The following is a 21,415-nucleotide window of genomic DNA, read 5'->3' as shown; positions in this document are numbered from 1 at the left end:
AGCATGCAACAAGGAAAAAACAGGAATGGACCAGTAGTATCAAACCCTTCCCACAACAGACCCAGCCCAACACTCCCAACTCAACTGCTTTTCCCACAGAAAAACCCATTCCAGGTTCCCATCCCTAGCCTATTATGAAAACAGGGAGATCATTCAGACTGCACACAGGACACTGCCATCCTCTCCCTGTCCACACCGAAGGATGCTTAGCAGTACTTAGTAAATTATTTCAGTAAACACCCTTCTCTGGATATCTGATAGCCGAGTTGTTCACCTCCAGAGGAATTTGCTTGCTTCTGGCTCTGCCTTAAAGGACTCCTGTCACAATCTTTTCTTAGTTGAGCTACACTAACACCAGGGCACCAGTTGTGCGGCCCCTCAGGGCCTCTGAGGCTCCCTTGATGGAGGAAAACTTCTTATTAATAGTTTTGTGTTAGGATTGAGAGACGCATGGGACTATTTTGGTTTTTAAGTAGTTAGCAACAGGCATTTTACTTGAATAAATCTGCTTCTTGCAGTCTGTGCTGCTTGCTATCAGCTGTAGCCAAGGTGAGTGTGAAACAAGTGATCCACAAGCACAGGTGAACGAGAGACACACTCCAAAAAAAAGCTAGAGTTGGTATTGCAGCTGAACCACTGCACAGCCCAGGGAAGCCACTGCAGAGCACAAGCAAGAACAGCATGGTAAAAAGCCAGTCTGCATGTACTTGGAAGGAGGACTTAAATGTCCCCCCAATGATCCTTACAAAAAGTATCAGAGACACAATTCTCCACAGATTCTTTCTATTTGCAAGGTGTGATACAAGTGTTCTGTTTTCCTCTAATGGATATAAAAAGCATGTCATGCTGGAACAGGTCTGGCAATTTGAGTTTCAGCTACCAGCTGGTTTTAGTACCAGCTTTTATGAATCCTTTCAAAGATGTTCAATTTTGCTTTAACAGGATTGCTGACAGATCATATTGTAAAGTGTTAATACATAACATTTACTACCTTGCATCTGGGCTTGAGAACACTATATCTAAAGAGAAGCTATGAAATCTATTTTCTATGGAGAAGTTAATACCACTCTGAAGTCAGCTATTTTTAATCAGAGAGAAAATATGATAAAACCAACTAATTTAACATAAGGTTCATATAAACATGTTTTCTAGAAGGAGATAAGCACACATTTTCCAAGAAAAAGGTTGTAGATCTAGTTTCTAAAGTAGTATTTCACCCTGTCTCTTTGGAAAGTTTAGACTGCTTTTCTAACCTATGCCTTTAAAGAAAGGCTGAGTACCTTTCCAGGACATGAGGGTAATTAAATACTAAACAGATGATCTGTACTACATCACTGCAGATCAGAGAGCCAGATCTCAGAAATAGCTAAGGGGTAATAGTGCAGTTTTAGAGATATCTAAAGAGTAAGGCTGAATATGATTATCTCACACTCACTTGCTCTGATGCAGACTTCACATGTAAGAAATGTATTATAATGAGTGAGGTATGCCAGGAAATGGTCTTTCAGAGATTCTACAGAAGTCAGTTGGCTTCTGTTTTCAGTAACAGAGTAACACTTCATGCCATTTCCATCAGTGGAAAAGAAGTTCCAGTTTGTTCTTACAGAAAATATCTTTAACACATGATAGCACATTATAGCATGAAAAGGGACTGTTTTACGGGTAGAAGAACCCTTCTCACCTATACTGGACATGGTATTGTTTATATAATAATTCGTAATAAAAACAACTGAACTCAGAATGAAAGGGGGATTTTAAAATATACAGAAGAAACATCCAGTTGCTAGCATTACATGAGGTTATTGTTTATGACAGCATTTGGATTTTATTGCATCAGACTAAACAGAGACCATCTTAAATGCTCACTGGATACTAAATACCATGCTAAAAAGTTCTGCTATTAAATCATTACACATCAGCCAGCATCCATTATAAGTCCTGCCATGTTAAAAGGTGGATGCTCACTTGACTTACTGGTCAGCATGGGGTTTTGTGGTCATCACAGGTAAGTCAGCACTGGATTAGATGGTTGTCCTCTAACCTTAGTGGAAGCAGAATTCAGCTGTGTGGGACAGACAACGCTGCACACAAAACTCCCATCTATGTTGCCAGCAAAGCAATGGGAAGCACTTTCAAGTATGTTTTAGCATTGTATTTTAATTACAGTACCTTTTGCTTGGGTCTTGAGAGAAATTCTCAACCTCTGATGCTGGTTTTGAGGGATGAAATGTGATGTGTTTTGATGTTTGTGAGGTTTTTTTCAAAACCCTCTCCAGAGCAAGCTAACACCTCAAGCTTATTTACAGTAGTGAAACCCTGTCTGACTGGTAAACCATAATGCCCCTTGCAGATGCTGCAGACTCCTTTGGCTGTGGTTCACTTTGTGGAATCACTTCTTACATCTCCTGAATAACTGTGGGGAATTGAATACTACCCATGTCTTATTCATTAAATGGTATTCCAGACATCATTTATGGGAGCAAAGCAAAAAGACGTTTGCATATGTGGTCAGAGCAGATATTTGTGTAGGAAATGAGGCAACTTCCAATTCAGGATGAGTTTGTTCACTTTACATGGCAAAGATCTAGAAAGTCTGGTTTTGGTAGTCCTCTAGCTCATCTTGGACCATCACTGTTTCATCTCTGATTTAGCATGGTTTCACAATTGGCATTCCACTGCCTTGGGTCAGGCTGACCTGCTGTGTCTCCCACCATAAAACAGCCAGGAGTTTTTGTTCCATCAGCAGTGTAAGAGTGACTGAAAACAACACTTTTAAAAGTACCAACCCCAATAAAGCCAAATGATTACAGTTTATAGTGGGACATAAAGCATTTAAGAACACAACACAGTAAGTGGTCAGCAACAGGTACTGAAATTTTCTTTGATCATACATAAAACATGTAGCTTAGGAGTTGCATGGAGGACAGCTAGAGGCTGTGTATATGACCATAATTTGGAAGCTGTTACAGAAGAGGAAACACGTAAGGATTCTATATTGCTTTAAATGGGCTTATTCTTTATCTTTCCACAGTGTGCAGATCTGACAGCCTCTTTCCCTCTGCTTCCTCTCCAAAACACTAAATATGGCATTCACAAGACAGATGTTAAAATCTTATTTTTCAGCTATAACACATCCCACAGCCACCGGCATCCTCAGCTGCTTCCTCTTCCCCAAGATCCACTCACTACATTTCCTGTTACCTCCCTCTCCTAATAAAAATCCCCCTAAATCAATTCATCACTTGGCAAGGGCATTTATAGTAGCTGCAGATAAATAATAAAAGAGAGGCAAAAAAGCCCTGTAAATAGAAAGGTACACTGGTCACAGTTTCATGGCACTACTCAGCTTTTCTCAAAGTGAGTTTTGTGAGCTAATGGCCCAAATTAAACTACAGAGAGATTTCAGGCAGCTTGAACTAAAAAGTAATTTTCAAAAGCACAAGGCTTCAAGTGCAGTACTAAAACAGAAAAAGAAAACATGCATGATGTTTCTAAACTGCAGAGGAAACAATTCTTGCTCTCCATAATAATTGATGTATCAGCAAGACTATAAGTACTTGTGGGCTTTTTTAAAAGTATTTTTAACACAGCTGCAGTACTATAGAACATAGTAAAGAGTGCAACAGAAAAAAATAAAAAAAAGACCTTTAAGTTAGACCCATTAAATATTTAAACACATAGCAGGACAATGAGAAAGCTTAGTATAGTTATTTGAGGTATTTTCCACATATTGTGTAAGATTATAGCTCTAGAAGACAGATAGTGATGAGGGAAAACTTTCCAACAAAGACAGTACAATTTTTTTTTTAAAGCATTACAAGCTACCATGGCCACAAAACCACCCACCTGCCTCTTGAGCTGAAGAGCCTTCAGGGAACAGCTCAGACCTAAAGCAAAGATCTATTGAACAAAACTGTTCAAATATCCCACAGAACTACTGAGTTCTGTCACTTGGCTCTAGCTCTTCCATTATCTATAGTCTTGGGCATCAGAAGCAAAATCATCCTGGTGAAAAAATACATTCTGATTATGCTGTTCCAGGATTATCATTCTCTGTGGCATGACTTCCAGGTTGTTTGGCAGCAATAAAAAAACAAATCAGATATTAAAGATTAATCAATATAGGAGGATAAATGATTGTACTTTTTCATCATACTTCTCATGGCATTTCTCCTTCAAAGAATTCAGCCCCACTGGGCACCTAACAAAGAATACAAATGAAGAGGTGTGCTGATAGAATGGCTAACAGAGTACTTTACTTTGGTATAATGAAATGCTATAAACATCACTTTGCTGTGCTTAAAGCACAGAAGCCTGTGTAGACACATTAACTCAACAATTTTATGTTCCAGAACAAAGCTCATAAGAAAGATCTGCCTTAGAAGCCCAGCTTATACCTCCTGAGCCATTGGAAACTTGACTTCCTAAGAGTTTCTTTTGAACACAGCAAAGATTAATGGCTCTAAAGCAGAATAGTGGTTGGCAATGAGGCGAAGAAATGCTTTTATAGCAACCTTTAGTTAGAGCCAATTCAGGCAAGGGACAAACACCTTGCAAGGAAGCTGCATGCCTTCATTCAGCAATTTAAAAGTGTTCCATTATCCAGTTAAACTCCTGCAGTCCTGTTTCATCATTCAGCCTTTACTCAGTGTGCCACCTGAATTCTTCTGGAATGAACAGAGCATTCTGATTTTGTCTGTCTTTCCCTAGTCTAATGGCATCATGAGTTAATGAAGCCATCAAATAACTATCCTTGTCTGACCAGAAATAGGACAGAGGTAAAAATGGGTTTTAGTAATTTATCAGTCTTATTTTCAATCAGATTTTTTTAAGTGTATTAAATTGTTTAGTAATCTACAAGCCTCTCAAATAATGTCTAATCTTTAGGAATGGAAAATTTTGAAGCTTGTTGAGATGATTCAAACTGGTATTTTTTTAGTAAGACACTAATTTCATATTCCATCCCCATCCATCTTACCAAAAGGAAATTTAAAAAAACCAGCTTTCCACTTTTAAACCCCTTTCATTTATAAATAATTTCACAATTCAAGATACACAAGGAGAAATAGAAACTGATTAAAGAAAAAACTGCGAGAATGAATGGACTAAAAAACGCATTGTACAGAAAGTCTTCTCAGGCCAAATCCATCCAGCTCAAAAGAGAAACAGCTGAAGGATGACCAAGTCAGCTGGTAGCTCAAAAAAGTATTAATCTCAAATTGAATTAGACATTGTGAACTATTACAAATAAGATGTTATCTGTGGGGGGAAAAAAGTCTGTAAGGATGATTTTGTTATGATCCAAAGCTGAAGAGGAGGGACAGCAATATTCTCACACACCAGAGCACCACTGGTTCAGGTCCCCCCCTCAGGATACTGACAGAGTTCAGCTTCAGTTCAGAGCAAGGAGCTGAGTAAGGGTCTCACTCTGAGACCTTCTACTGAACTTATTTTACTTAGTAAAAGATACAGATATTTGTTGCAAAGGAACGAATGATTAGTATTGGTAACTGGGACCTAGATTCTAGTCCTTGCAGGAAGTCAGTATCATATAAATGAAATCAAATCAACAGGACAAGGTAAAAAAAATAATTTTAGAGTATTTACTTACCCACCATGTCACTCAGATTTCAGCAGGCCAAATGTAATTCAAAAATCAGACTGAGTTTGGGTCTTAGCATGCCAACTGCCAGCTGAACATCATTGCAACTGGACTACAGAAAATACTATTAGTAACATCATCCCCTCACTTTTGTAGAAAGTATGGCAATGAGAAATGCTACTTGGCATAGATCTATTTCAAAAATTGAGTTTCTGAAATGCTGGCATAACATGATGATGTGTGTGTTATTGAAAGAATGCAAGTCTTAGTTACCTAATATGCAATTTTAACTTTTCAAATTATTTCCTTAGTGATCATGCCTTCCTTACTTCTCAGAAGTATAAGTTTTGTTGTTTTAAATAACGTGAACAACACATTTGGTAAAGGTTCAGAAAATATATTACTCCATGTCAGCTGACAGGCAATCACTTGAGAAACTCTTTTAACTCACTTGAAAAGCTGAACATTAAAGTGGAGCAAATTATGCATTTCTAGCAGGACTGCTCATTGCTTTCTGCAGTCCTTTTAAGGTGATGGAACAGGTAGCTCCTTTCAAAGCCTTTTCTGAAAGTCAGTTTATGTAAACAACCCATCTGCAGCAGCCATCATAGTTTGGGCTCAAATGACCTCAACATTTGTACTCCTGTAATTTAGGGTCTTACATATTTCATACAATTCCAGTATTTCTTTCTTCTTGGCCAAGCATGTCAACTATCAGCGTACTGGATTAAAAACACCAGTGCTATCAAGAAGTGCTATCAGTTCTTTGTTGTAATTCCACAGGAGATACAAATGCTTCATTCTGTTTCTCTTACAGCCTAAGGAAGCATCATATTTCAACACTGGTCTTGGGAAGACTCACACAGAGCACTTGGAGTTCTCTATTCATCTTCATTTCACAGAGTTAAGGGGGGAAAATGAAGTGATATAAAATAGCTTGTTCCTGTCTCTGCACTTTAATATTTAAAACACTATAAAACTCACTTAACCTCACGATTTATCTTTCAGATCATCTTTGAAATGCTGCAACACTAAAATTTCTGGTGGTGAAGACAAAAGTCATTCAAGAGTAACAAACTATTACTCTGCAGCTCTACTAGCATTTCCTTCTGGCATAACTTTTAAGTAGAGGAAGAAAGATCTTGAAGCACTGAGAATGTGGATAGGACAGGATGCTCCAAGTTTAAGTGTACAACATACCAACAACTGTCTCCAAATACATTATCTCTACTTGCAAAACTGTATTAAGCCCTGATGCCATTCAAATACAAGCTTAATAGACATCATAAGTGCACCTGTGTCCGTCCTCCTCTTCCACTTCTCTTCCCTACTGAAGGGTGCTCCCTCTCTCCTCTCCAGGAGGATCAGGGTGCCTCCTGCCCATTTCTTTTTGCTGGGTAGCTAAGAACCCTTTCCCTCTGTGGATGCCAGCCTGGTCAGGGAGAGAGAAATGGCAATCATTTCTCACAGTGGCTTGTGAGAATTTTTAGGGAGCTGTAGGTATGTGTTAACTTGTTAGTATAAACAATCTGCAGGTGGTGTTTTTCCACCTTGTTTTTCTGTTCTTCTCAAGGACGGTGCGTGAGAAAGATATTTTTATTAACTAGCCAGTCAAGTAGAATGTATCCTATTGGTCTATATAAGCTGGAGAATCCTTTGTATTAAAGCTTCTTTTTTCCTCCTGCAATTTGGTCTCTCATCTGTTCTTGTGTCATACTTGGAGCAAGAGTGACATCCCTCAATATATGGAAGATCAGGCTCCGTGGGCCTTTAAAACACAGACATTAACAGCCTCACCTGGGAAAGGGATAAGTAGCTGAGCAACTGCACACACCTCACTGTTATTGTCTCACTAGAGCTCCAGACAACAAAAGCAGGCAAGAATATACCAAAAAACAACTTTATACCACAACACTCTCTCAAAGCTGCTTTCTTCAAATGTTGGACAGAGCTGTGAAGATCATTGCTGAATATTTTCTTTAATGCTTTCCCAGAACATTAATCTCATATATGCCCAAGTGACTACAAATATCTTGAAAATGTTTTTTTTTTTTTGTCTCAGTAGATGATAAAATTTATTACTTTCTTCCATTCCTTAAATTGAATCAGAGGGCCAAAGACTGAGAACTCGACAAATAATTAAGTTAATAGGTAGAAAAACAAGGCAAACTAAGGACTTCTAAGCCAAACCAACATAATTTGGCTATGAAAGATATGGGCAGAATCTATATGCAACAACTTCAGATTTTGATCAAACATACTCATGTTCATGTGCAGTCCCTAACAAATTCAATTTTTTTTCAATCATCTGCCCAGAAAATTCACATCTTCAAGATATGTTCTAATGTTTGCAGCAATAAAATCACAATGTAATTTTTTTTCTGGTTGTTGTGTTCAGTTTTACATTCTAACTTATGCAGTTGATAGCTACAGTTCGTTTTTTGTTTTTTTTTTTTATAAATTCACCTTTAATTCTCATTAATAGGAATAGAAATATAAGTTTTGGCAATTCACATCAAGTCAAAGTTAATAGTATTCTCACAAAAAAATCTGAGTTTTCATAAAGCTCTTGAAAGTTAGACAAGATGTTATAAGTTTGTGATTTATAGAATCAAAAGAGGAATAGCTTCATCTTTGTTTTAATCTATAAAAAAAAATCCTGACTTACAGGACAAGTATTAACATTTTTTAATCAGAACTATTTAACATTCTCAGGATGACAGTTTCATAGCATTTTTAGAATAGATTTTGTGGGTTGGGGTTTTTTTTAATCATAATTCAAGAGAATCACGACACTGGAACAGAGGAAGAGTGAAAATTTGTGACCGTACCTCCCTGTATTTTTTCCACAGGAAGATTTTATAGTTCCTGAGACAAATTATTACGAAACTATGTACAAAATAGATGGTTTATTCTTTTGATTTAGTCTAGAAAGCTGTTCATTTTTTCTTGACAAATGGAGAAAACCTAGAAGTATGTTTCTATTTGCAATGTGTTCACTCTCAGTCACTTGTACTGTACTCTCTCACAGTGCCTTCTGATTCTGTAGGCAGGAGGACACTTTTAAGAGGTATTTGGGATGTGTGGATCACTGTGGAACTGTAAACTACAGAACTAAAAAGCTTCACCTGCTCAAGTTCCTTGTTTCCTAGACTTCATACTTTTCTATACAAACACATGCAGTTTTAAGTACACTTATTTTCTAATCAATCTGCATATTCTTACATTACCTTAATAATAATCTTAAATCAGGCATCTGCATATTCTTTAACTGCAAAAGAAAGTACAGATCAGCATATTCTGCAGGATTCAAGGTACCCATTACTCATATGTTGACACAAATAGCACAACCCGTGAGGGAAAGCACAGTGACACCACCTCTCCCCAAACTTCTCTTAGTGGGAGGATGGAAAAGGAGGAAGACTAAGGTAGCTGGGAACAACTAGTTCTGTGAAGCTGCAGTGACTTCCAGTGACAATGTATTCGGTTTTAAATGCCTTTTGTTCCACTGCAATTAAAAAGAGTCAATTTTCAGATAGCACATTCTTATCAGTACATCCTTGCATGCATAAATCTTTCTTTTGTAACAGATGCTCTGACATTCCTTTCAGAATTGACATATAGCACAAGAGAAGTACAGTTCTACAGACCTGTATTTCTACACGGTGGGCTCAATTTTTCCTGTCCTAATACCCAGAAGGGAGTATGACCAAAAATGGTATAGCATTACACTGCCCTGTATAGATCTCACCCTACTGACTTTTAAAAATAAGCCTAACTAAGCCTTAGATCAAATAAATTACTCCTACAACAAACTGCTCAATAATCCTGATCTCTGTTGTGTCAGGTAATAGTCAAAGTCTTCTCACTACCACAAAAAAGAAGACACAAGCAGAGCAACCCAGCCAGAAGCACCTTGTCTGGAATCATGACCAACTTTGAAAAGCACTGCTTCTAAATACACTAGGGACAAAAAGCTTGATAATTGCATTTTAACAGCCATTTTTAAGTACAGCATATTTTCATAACTGAGAAATATAACCAAGTAAAACTCCGGTCCTAGTTCCCTCGATGTCAAACCAGCTTCTTTGCAAGAACTCCAGAGACAAAACCAAAAAATGGTTTTCTTGCAGCTATGCAACTGAAATTTCAATATTACTGTTCATCAGAGTCCAAAAACTCGACAATTTTTGCAAAAACTACAAGCACTGCTTATAGTCCATGACTGATTAAGTTCCTCTTTTACCAGTCTCATGTTCCGCATTCATGGACTGTGACTGCACTTCCACAGGCTATGAATTATTCAAGGATGAGGTGCTTAAAGACTCTTGTTGCACCTTCTACACTTTTTAAAAAATGAAATATAGTCAAGGCTTTGAAGCTTACAACCCTGGCATTACTCTTTGACCCACAGGATCTTAGTTACTAATATGAACTATAACAACTTCAAGGCACATTCACACAGTAGGATAGCCAGCATCCTGGCAGGGTTCCCTTTTTGCTTGATTTGAAACAGACAATTATCCTTTAATTTTCCCCAATTCTGAATGCACACCAGCCACCATGCTGTTCAGCATGCTGTAGATGGATCTCTTTTGCTCCCTAAGGTTGAATGTACACTTTAAATCATGAAGCTGCTAATCGCCTACACGGAACCAGAAACAGCAATCCAGTAAATCTACATTGTTCCCATACTGTGATCCTGGACCTTGTTTTAATTAATGAGAGATTACTACATTTAACATCAAATTAACCTCCAGATCCCATAGGTGGCATAATGAAGCCAAATAGCACATTTTCCAAACCACGCTTCCACAGTGTTAAGCCTCTTAAAATAACTACATGTTTAATGACGGCTGCATTTTACTGAGAGACTTCAACCACAGATGTGCACAAGACCACAGGACTGGAGAAGTCTCCACAAAGGTGTGGTTTTTTTTACATTTGGTACATTTACAATATCCTGAAGGAATTTCTTAGGTAATAGAGCTTCTTTGTGTCATGCTAGAGAAAGCAGTTTGCCTGCACACTCTGCAAGAAGAAAGCAGAGGAATGGGAAACTGGAAGAGAACAGAGCTCAGGCTGCTGAGGGCCAAGACTGTCCCCCTTAGACAGTAGTGTACCTGCAGCATTTCCTCCATTTTCTGCAGTGCTCTGACAGAGAAGCAGGTTCCTGATGGAAGAGAGATGTGGAGCCTTATTACAGCTGCAGTGAAACTAAGTGTATGGCTCCCACAACTACTGCATGGAAATCTTCTTGGAGCTTTTCCTAGAGAAGTGGCCTAAGCTGACAACTTTATCTCTGGACAAAGATTGATCTACCAGTGCAGCACCTCTACAAGGAAGCACCTCTGCTGGCTATGCATCAGGTCAGAAAAAACAAGATTATCTGTTGATTAGCCAGGCAAATTAGTTCACAATTTTGTTCTGTGTTAATGTACGAATACTTCATAAACCACTAGTTACAAAATTCCAAAAATTCTCCAATGGAAGGTGCTAAGAAATGTATTAATTAATTAATAAAGAAATCTAATGCTTCTAGCACGAAGTTTTTACATTTACTCTTGACTTCCTATCTTCTCATTTTTACTACCTAGTTACCGCCACAGAATGGATGCAAAGACTTCCATCAGCACATTTAATGAAAAACATTTCTTTCAAGCAAGGCACAAAATTTAGATTTATTTAATTTGATTAATCCCAATTTTTGTTTTACATTAAGTACAAAAACCAGCTGGAACGTAGGTGTAAATACAATTCCACAAAGTAGCTCAGTGAGATTTAAAATCATATCCAGAACCGTAAAGCACACTTAAAAGCAGCCCAGGATATACAGATTGCTTACCATAACTGCTGAAAGAGCTCATAATGTATCAACATATTTAACAACCTCCAGCAATAACTTATCTCCCTTCTAATCTTTCATTTAAAATGCATTTAGCAATTCTGTACCTAACAAAGAAAGCTTTAAAGAATGAGAAAGGCAGGTAAGTTTTACTCAAGCAGAGGCCTAACTTAAACACATACACAATCAAAATTTAAACAACAGAACAATGACTTCAATATTTTGAACATTTCGAAGAACATAAATGCTAAGATAATATAGAAAAATAGCCACAGGCTCCAAGACTTATTTACTTCTCAAAGAACTTATGGTGTACTGTAGCTGCCTGAAATATTTTAACAATTATAGAAAATTGTATCTCCAGGTTTGGTACGTTCGTGTTTTCTAGATGACAACATACATTTAAGACAACCATCAACTTATTTACAGTTACAAGCTTATTCCTTTTAAAAACTGTATGAAAAAAATCAGTTTTGGCACTATCCCTAAGGCAATGGATGATAGGTACCTAAGACAGCAAATCACATAATGAAAGCATAACCAGAAGAAAATAATGTTTAACTTATAAGAAACTGTGAAGCTATAATTAAAGAGGAAATTAAAAAATCAGCACTTCTAAGTCACTAAATCACCCTACTCAAAACATTGAAGACTCTTGCTATATGCAACAGGAATTTGCTTTAATCTGTGAAGCCCCCTTGTCTTGTGGGGGAACCCAGTCTTTCTATGGTTATTAAGTTATCCAACTAGTTTTATTACCAGAAAATAGCAAAAAGTTTAAGGAGAACATGAATTTATGTTTTAAGTAAGCAGAAAAAACATTACTCTGAAGTTCAGCCTTTGCTGTCTATTTAAAACACCCCAAAGGTAATTGTTCCATTCCATTCACTGAGTAAAGACCACAGCATCGATTTTTTTTATTGATATGAATAGTTTTAACAACTTCCTTTTTGCATTTCCATCAGTTTCAGTCGTAGCTGATCCTTAAACAACAATTTCCCAGTGTTACCACATTTCCACTGCAAAGACTGCAAGCCTGGATTTCATAAACTGTGGATTTAATTTAAATTTTAAAATAATCTTTGTGTTTATCCTAAATTTATAAAAAGATTTTTTTTTCAAAACTTAAGGCAAAAAATAAGTTTATTGGTTATGTTTTCTTTAAGTCTGAGAAGGTGAATGAGGCTGTTTAAATATCAAAAATGCTAACGCCATATACAGTATTACCAACAAAAATAAAGAATAAGGCAGCATGCACCCTTAAGATGAAAAGAAAATTTAATTTTACAAGATGTTTAAATAATCCAAAGGCAAAAAGTGTCTGTCTCCTCTAAGAGTATCTTCATAAAACATGGAAATTTTAGAGGAATGTTTTAGAGGACATCAAGTTACTAAAATATTCCATTCAACGTTTATACAAATACATTACTACAACTGTAAGTTTACATACAATCAACTGACATCTCAGTGTTAACTAATTACTTAAATTTACAAGACAAACATAAATAAAGCTGTTAAAACAGGCAAGTACAGTACTGATCTATCATTGAGCACAATGCATTTTGTACTTCTTTCACCTTGAAAAGAATAAGATTAGAATTGTGCGAAGTCTATCTCCAAACCTAAAAATAAAATAAAAGAGAATTAAGTATATCTATGCAGGTTTTACACAGCGTGGGCATATTCCAAATGTTTAAGTCCTGTTTTCAGGCATGTAATTCACCATTGAACAACCTTTTGTCTGTTCTCAGAAGAGGCCACAGTCCTTAAGGTTATTTTTAATAATGACATCAGTTACAGCATCAAAAACAAACTGCACATTTTTTGTGTCTGTGGCACATGTGAAGTGAGTGTAGATTTCCTTTGTGTCTTTCCTCTTGTTCAGATCTTCAAACTGACACTGAATGTAAGCAGCTGCTTCTTCATAAGTGTTTGACCCTAGAAGAAGAAAATTGCTCAGTAAGAAGGTTTCCAACAGAGAAGAACGAGTTCCTTCCAAAGAGCTATCTTTGAAGGAAGGGGTTCTTTGGAAACAGTTAACCTAAACCTGAAGAGGAGAAATTCCACACCACTGCTTTAAGATACCATTAAAAAAACCTTGGAAGGAGACCTTTTGAATGCATTTGTAATATTAAAAACTTAGCACTCAATTCAGTTCCAGGTGCAGGAATAGTCTCTCCTTTTACTCCAGTGCCAGAGGAACAAATCATTAATGACCCTTCACTTTCCTAGTTTAGGATATATTGTTTCCTTCATTTAAGTTACTTGCTTTAAATTTTAATGTTTTTAAAAGCTTTGAGGTTTTCCCACACTCAGTTAAAGACACTTGGCATACACATTTCTCTCAAGCTTTTTACCTCTAACATGCTATTTTCTGTTTGAAGTTACAATGAAAATGATACATAAAAACACTAAGACTTGTTAAATGAATTAATGCTCTTTTGTTGTATATTTCCTCAATAAGCCACAATGTCAAAATGTATGTACACTCCCTGTTCAAAAACCTCTCATGTATCTCAGGAATTCCTACTTATATCAAAGTACAAAAGTAGTTTCTTTTTTCTTAGAAATAAGAACGGGCTAAATAAATAAGCCTGAACAGTTGCAGCAGTAACATGTAAATGCTATCAGTGGACCAGCATTATTTCACCCGGTTAAAAACACTTAAGCACTGTTTTGTGACCCATCAGAACAACCCCCATCTTAAATTTTAGGTCATATAAATATTTATCCCTCCAATACCTGCATATTCAGGATAGCAAATAGTGAGAGGACTTCTTTTGATTTTTTCTTCAAAAAGATCTTTCTTGTTCAGGAATAGAATAATAGAAGTGTCTGTGAACCATTTATTGTTACAGATACTGTCAAACAATTTCATGCTCTCATGCATCCGATTCTGTAATTGAAAAAGAAACCATCACTTTCTATTTTATCAGACTTCAATAGTAAAATAAGGATACATATTTTTAATTACTTACAAATGAACCAGTTACAAAACTATGTTTTTAGCAAACAAAATCACATTTTACTGCAGGGAAATACAGAGAGGCCAAAACTACCACAAAGATCACTTCCACAAGCAGGGTTTAAGAAACTACTTTTTTCTCATTTCCAGGTTTAAATTTTCAATATTTCAGAAATTTTTTGTGTGTTTCGACATTTTGCAGTAGAGATATTCTACAAGAATTGCTGAGTTACCTGAATTCGTCTTAACACTGATTAGATCTTCTGGAAATTGAAAATAAATTCTGCACCTAGCTGATATTCCAGAATAAGGAAGAAAGTTCTACAAAGCTAGAGAATCAAGTAAGCAGGTATTTTAACTCTTACCATAATATTTAACTCTGTAGAAAAATTATCCAACATGTAAGTACTTTGGCCAAGTTCCGGTCATTTAAGTAGCAGGATGCTAGCTACGACCTTCTTTGACACTATATTTGACTTGAAAGGTTTTCTTATTTCTCTTTCCTCCCCAAATTATATTTTATAGAAAGTTGCAGAACACAAGGAAGAGCATAAGAGTCTGTTAATGATTCACATACAGAGGGTAAGCATCACTTCAGACCACTCAAGATAGTAAAATGCAGCCTGTGCACAGTGACACAGAAGGAGTAAACTCTTGAAAGAGGAGTAAGGAGCCGAGGGTGTTGGAAAGGAAAAAGAAGAGAAACATTTCTGCAACTAAGACAAGAGATTGGAGAAACACAGTTAGAAAGAAACAAAAACTGAAGACTGAGGAAGGAAAGGAAAACAAAATGTAGTAGATACAGGTAAGTAAAAAAATTTCTTACTATGTACTTCTAGCATCCATAAAGAGACTAAAATGTGTATTACTGACAATGTATCCTCATTAATTTATGCTTCCTTTAAAACATGAAAAGCGTAGCTAAAAGAATACTTATCTCTTAGTATTCCTTATGAGAATACAAGGAAATACTTTGGAACCCAAAAGCATGAATTCTATCACCATTTCACTGAGACCTTTTGCACAAACCCCATCCATCTTATAAAACAGTAATACTTCAAAAGACCCATTTATAGCTTTTATTCAAAGCTTAGCTTCTGTCCAACCACTATTCCCTTCTTCAACATTATGGTACTTGCCATTTCCTCGTCTTCAGCCAAGACCAAATCATAATCACTCAGTGCCACACAAAAAATAATTGCTGTAACACCCTCAAAACAATGAATCCACTTCTTCCGCTCTGATCTTTGGCCTCCAACATCAAACATTCTGCAAAACGGAAGTAAAAAGCAGTGAATGAACTTTGGAATCTTTAGCTTTCTGAATATTAATCAACAAAATCTGGAATTAGCAGCTGTGTAAGTCTGAGAACAACATCTTAAAAAGAAGGCAAAAAACTCTGTATCTTATATTTTCTCAATATACACTGCAATTTTAATAAAGCTTTGAAAATCTTCCTATACATTTTAGATAACATAAGACAGTCTGAGATGAAAGAGAAACAAAATCAACTATTTACAATATTATACTTCATTAACAAAGTTAATTGTAATCTGTATAAAATAAAAACATACAGTTAGCTTTACTAAAAAGTCTACCATAATAAAAGATACTGATCAACAATGTGGACTGTCAGTCCTGGTGAGTTTTAGCTCCTCTCTTTTCTAAGTCAAAATACAACTTAAATCTGTTCTTCAATTGGTCATGTTTAAATGGGATGTTTTTACGAGATTATCATAGAAGACAAAATAAGCATTATATAGTAAAAATAACCCTCACTTTCCCTCCAATAAAGGCATTTTTTGAAATGCAATTAAGTTTTACATATGACACTTACTGAAGCTGACTAGTGTTTTTTATTAGCCCCCTTTCCTGTTTTCCATGAGTTGTAAGGTTGCAAGTATGGGGCAGGTAAAAAACTCTACCGATTTAATCTTAGTACGCTACACAAACACTCTAAATTGCACTTGAAGGGATTCAATTACAGTTGTTATTTTTAGATCTCTTCAAGTGTTCCAAGTTGCTAGGTTTTAATTTGAAAAAAAACCCACAGTAAAAGTAAGTAGAGAAGGAAACAAATTAGAAGAAAAAGAAAGTCTCTTTGCTTTCTCGTGGAAAATTGTCAGAAACACTGTAACCTTTAACAAGGTCTTCTACTTGGGCAAACTACTGCAGAAGTGACAATGCTCACTGCACTTTTAATGTTCTACATTGAGATAATGCCATGTCAAAAACACTTGAAAGATAATTCCTGCTGAAAAAAAGGATTCCTTAGAGGTGCTCCTTACCTTCAGAAAAATCTTTGAAGGGAAGTCTTTGGATATCACTCTATACAAATGTGAGCCAGCCACCTACTACTTAGTTCTCAAACAATTAGCAATGGCTGTACCTATAGAATATATTTTGTACTTAATAACGAACTTTGTATTGTATCTTAATAATTAATCCCTTATATTTTAGTAATTACTTCTGTCAATTCTAATGCTATGTTTTGTACCTTTATACTGAGACCTCATTTTCCATAAGAATTAACACTTCTACAAAAAAAGTGTTCTTTGAACATAAAGGTAGTAAATAATCACACTCAATTTTTGGACTAGGCTATAGAAACAGGATGAAGATGACTTGCTATTTGCAATTTGGATTGAACCAATAATCAAAGCCATGTTAATTGCTTTATAGAGAAGGCTGAATTGAGGCCCAACCTGAAGGAATCTAAACACACACAGCAGAACTGGAAAGAAAAGAAAATGAAAGAAACTGATCCTGTGCAGCTAGTCATACTTATGTACCCTTGTCTTAGTATAATCAAGCCTTTCAGGTGTTTGGCTGATCTTAAAAGTTCATTTCAAGGTTATGTACGAGTGTACTTCAAGCCCTCACAATAACTCATTAAGTCTATTGCCTAAGGCACAGGTACAGGTGTTTGAATGTACAACATTACAGCTAAACAATTCCACAGGCCTGGCTCAAAGATACATTTTACAGAAGTGTAACCATATGGTCCTTGTAACAGTCACAGTAATCCACAGAGACTGGACCCATCTACAGTAGGGAACAAGAAACATTGGAAAGTGAGAAGATGGAGGGCTCCTGAGAATACTGAAGTTTTCTATTCAGGTTGGGCTAAGGACTACTCTTCTTTGGTAATGAATCTCTTGCAAACCTTTTATCAGCTATTCTTTTGTGGATTAATACAAATTTTGTATTCTTAAACTATAAAACAAGGAAACAAAACAGATTTCCACAGTATTGATTGTCCTGAAGTATCCATATTTCAGTATTTGCCAGGCATTTCCATGATAAAAAATATTTTCCACAAAGATACTAAGCAAATATATAATACAGACATGCTGAAGAATTTCTGCAGAATCTAAATCCATATTTAAAGTGTGTTTTACTGAGTTTTCTTCTCATTCTTCCTCACCAGTAGGAGGTAGAGTATGCTGATGGCTAACACTATCTTGTGTTTTCACATTGAATGCTGCACGTGCATCAGGGCAAACTTTTTACAAGAGCATATTGTGAGAAGACAAGGGGGAATGAGTTCAAAGTGAAAGAGAGTAGGTTTAGATTAGGTATTAGGAAGAAATCCTTTACTGTGAGGATGGTGAGGCACTGGAACAAGTTATCTAGGGAAGTTATGGATACCCCATCCCTGCAAGTGTTCAAGGCCAGGTTGGATGGAACTTTGAGTAAATGGGTCGAGTGGAGGGTGTCCCTGCCCACTGCAGTGGGGTTAGAACTAGATGATCTTTAAGGTCCCTTCCAACCCAAACCATTCTCTGATTCTATGTCTTTAAACATAAAATGCTCAGAATATTATAATTATTTTCTAAATCTCATACCACAGAAATGTAAGTTACATTCTTTCGTCTCTAAAATACTACCTTGAAGTATAGGACATTTTTGAATCCACCTCTTTGGGAAAATGGATAGTAAATCCATACAACACCAGTAAATTCTTATAAGCGTCCAGTTCTCCAGAATTAAAACAAGAATCCAATAGAACAGCTATTTAACATGGCTAAAAATGCAGTATTTTGTTTTGAGATTTAATTTATATCAAAAGTATCCTTACAAAACATTTTCAATGTAACAAAAACATTTATTGGAGCTCCAACAACTCTCACATACCTTCAGAAAACTGAGTCAAGCGCAAGAATTTTTTTTTTTTCATAAAAAGTGGGGGGAAATAATCAAACTTGTGGTTAGACAAATTTGTTAAATTACACCATTGAATGCCATATTCCATAATTTTACAGGAACTTTGATGGACATATAACCATGCAGCATTATTTACATACTTAAAATGAAGATCCTTGAAAGTAAAGTGAGTTTCCACTATTCCTGTAGTTTTCACTCTTGTCCTGAGAACATCCTGTTGAGTTGGAATGTAGCTGGTTTGTGCTATCCTGTCCAAGTCATTCAAGTAACTAAAGGTAAAAATAAACACTGCTTTCAGTTATTCACAAAACAGCAGCAAAATAATTACAAAGAATTACAGAAGTTTTAAGTCCATTCATTACACTGTGCTTGAATTTTATAAGACAGTTTTCTCTGAGACACAAGACACAGTATTCTACTCAAATTCCCAAGTTTTTTCAAAATAAGCTTTTGAGACACGATATTTCATCTTAGATGAAAGGAAACTTAAGCAATTTATTCCATTATAAAGCATTCTTCTTTAGAAATTCCAAAATGCAAACATGGTTCCATAAACATCCATGTTATTGACACTAATTATAACTTCTTCATCTTTGCAACCTACTGAACTGCAGGTTACTTTGAACAATAAACAAAGCTTGAAATCACTCTACTTGATAACAGACAAGAAAAGAATAACTCAGTGTTTTGGCCAGAATTAATGTGTCTAAGAAAATGCCTAATACATAACAATTAACTTTCTACTGAGAATTCCTAATTGCACGTATTTTTTTACAATTAGTATGCTTTCATTGCCAAACTCCTTGCAATGTAGGCCATGTCCAGTGTTTCCAAAAAACTATACAGCTCTTACTTGTACTTTTCTCATAGGAAACAGGGAAGGCATTGTGTCCTATTTTCTGTGTAACAAGAAGTTAACAATTTTACAGATACATTTATATGGCCAGAAGAACAGTTTTCTTATGAAACTTTAGTCACAGTTGTCTAAAACAACAAAATAGTCCACAGAAGGTTAGCACAGGATAGTATGTGAATCTCCAAATGAAGTGTTCCATATAGAAAAAAGTTCATACAACTGAGAAACAACTTCAAACACTACAAATTACTTCAGAATCATAAAAAAATTGCACTACAAGGCTTTATCACTGCTATTGCCACTCTTTACCATCTTGTATTTTCTTCAGTGGACTCTTTTCCTTTACTGACTTACCGTTACTTATTGCCACAGCATTTTATTTTTGCCTTCCTAGTTCCTTAATGTTTTATTCTCTTACTTAAGTGCCCTAGCATAAAGGATACATTCTAATTGTTTCTTGGCTCAACACATTTCCAATAGAGACCATTAATTAACAATGAAAACATAGTAATGTTGAAATAGGAAAAAACTCTATTAAAAAAGAAAGTCGTATCCTTGGTAATACAGATATAGATCATGTAATCACATTTTCTGGACACATTCAGATACTAAAAAGGTACTTTAGTCATGCTTTTGTAATAGAAAACCTATTAAAGCACCTTAAATCAATCTTTGTCTTCTTTAAGGGAATTAAACATGTGGTCAGAACACACAAGTTCATAATTACACTATGCCTTTTCCTTTCCAACCTCAAAGTTTTGCTGCAGCACTTTGACCCAAGCAGACACACTCTATGTCCAGTTACTTCTGTGGTTTCCATCTGTGTGGGAGCAGAATTTGTCAAAACATGACACCTCATACTGCTTTAGCTACTAGTTAGATGGGAAAGAGAATCTTGTCTGTCACAGTGCACTTACTAGGCAGCAGAGTCATTGAGCTGGTATTCTCGAGATCTGTTGAAACAGGCTTGAACCCCAGTGTCTTTCCACAGTCTCTTGATAACTCCCGCAAGCTCTGAAGTCATAAATCCTTCTTCTGCTGCTCCAGCCAACACAAAGAGTTGACGAGCATCATCCTTTCGGATGTAAACACAGGGTGAAGAAAGAAATATTGAGAAATACAACAGAAGTATTATCACTTAAGAACTAGATTCAGCAAATGCATTACTTAACCTGGTAAATGCAAATGTAACCAAACAAAAAATGTAAAAGAAAATAATTTATTTTAGTGTTCTGCATTGGATATTAATTCCCACATTTTTCAACAACAGAAAAAGACTAGTAATTGAATTTATCATTAGCTGACAAAGCTTCTGTTTATAAGTTGAGCGAAGTTTTTATAAACAGGAGTAGTAACATATTTTGTGCTCAAACCTATAGTAAACCATATTTACTCATAAAATACCACATACTGGGTAAAATGGTTACAATACAAACTAGACTATTCAGAAGGGTAGCTGTATCTCGAACAACTGAAGAAAACACATTAAATGCTTAATTTTAATTAATTACACTACTTTGAAAGTGACAAAAAATCACTTCTTCCCAAATCATGCATCAGGAATTCGAAAAACACTTTTAAAAATGTTTCCAGATAAATCAGCTACAAATATCCATTGCCTCAATTATTCTACAGAGACCAGGTTCTCTTGGTAATGCAATATCAAGCAAATATCAAGATTTTTAAGAGTAAATACTGGATTTTAAAACTATATATAATAACTGGATTTGAGAGTGAGGCTAATGGAGTACAGGATGTAAATCCACCATTCCCCTTTTACCAGCATTTGACCAGTTGACCAGTGACATCCAACTTTGACTGAGCAACAAAACTTAATATTTTATTTTCTGAAGTATTTCTATTATATTTAGACCTGTAAGGCACTGAAGGAAAGACAGCAGTTGGGTATAGGGAAGATCCACATTAGTACTCTCCTGGAGTAGCTGCTTGACCTTGGTTATTAGCAGAACATGATCCAAT

General features: G+C 35.9%; 1 protein-coding gene across 1 annotated transcript in view; it reads right to left on the bottom strand.

Annotated features, from left to right (window-relative positions):
* Window positions 1-11,264: 11,264 nt before the first annotated feature.
* Window positions 11,265-21,415, bottom strand: part of GNAI1 (G protein subunit alpha i1) — a 33,536-nt gene continuing 23,385 nt past the window's right edge. The window contains exons 4-9 of the mRNA XM_053977776.1: window positions 20,353-20,510; window positions 18,720-18,848; window positions 15,552-15,681; window positions 14,190-14,343; window positions 13,171-13,385; window positions 11,265-13,069 (exon numbers count right to left, since the gene is read on the bottom strand). Of these exons, the coding sequence (XP_053833751.1) occupies window positions 13,195-13,385; window positions 14,190-14,343; window positions 15,552-15,681; window positions 18,720-18,848; window positions 20,353-20,510 (762 nt within the window). The 3' untranslated portion in view covers window positions 11,265-13,069; window positions 13,171-13,194. The remainder of the gene's footprint in view (window positions 13,070-13,170; window positions 13,386-14,189; window positions 14,344-15,551; window positions 15,682-18,719; window positions 18,849-20,352; window positions 20,511-21,415) is intronic.

This window comes from Vidua macroura, chromosome 5 (genome assembly GCF_024509145.1).
Source record: "Vidua macroura isolate BioBank_ID:100142 chromosome 5, ASM2450914v1, whole genome shotgun sequence".
Taxonomy (NCBI): domain Eukaryota; kingdom Metazoa; phylum Chordata; class Aves; order Passeriformes; family Viduidae; genus Vidua; species Vidua macroura.
Note: the sequence above shows the minus strand (reverse complement) of the source record. Positions and strands in the feature narration are given on the sequence as shown.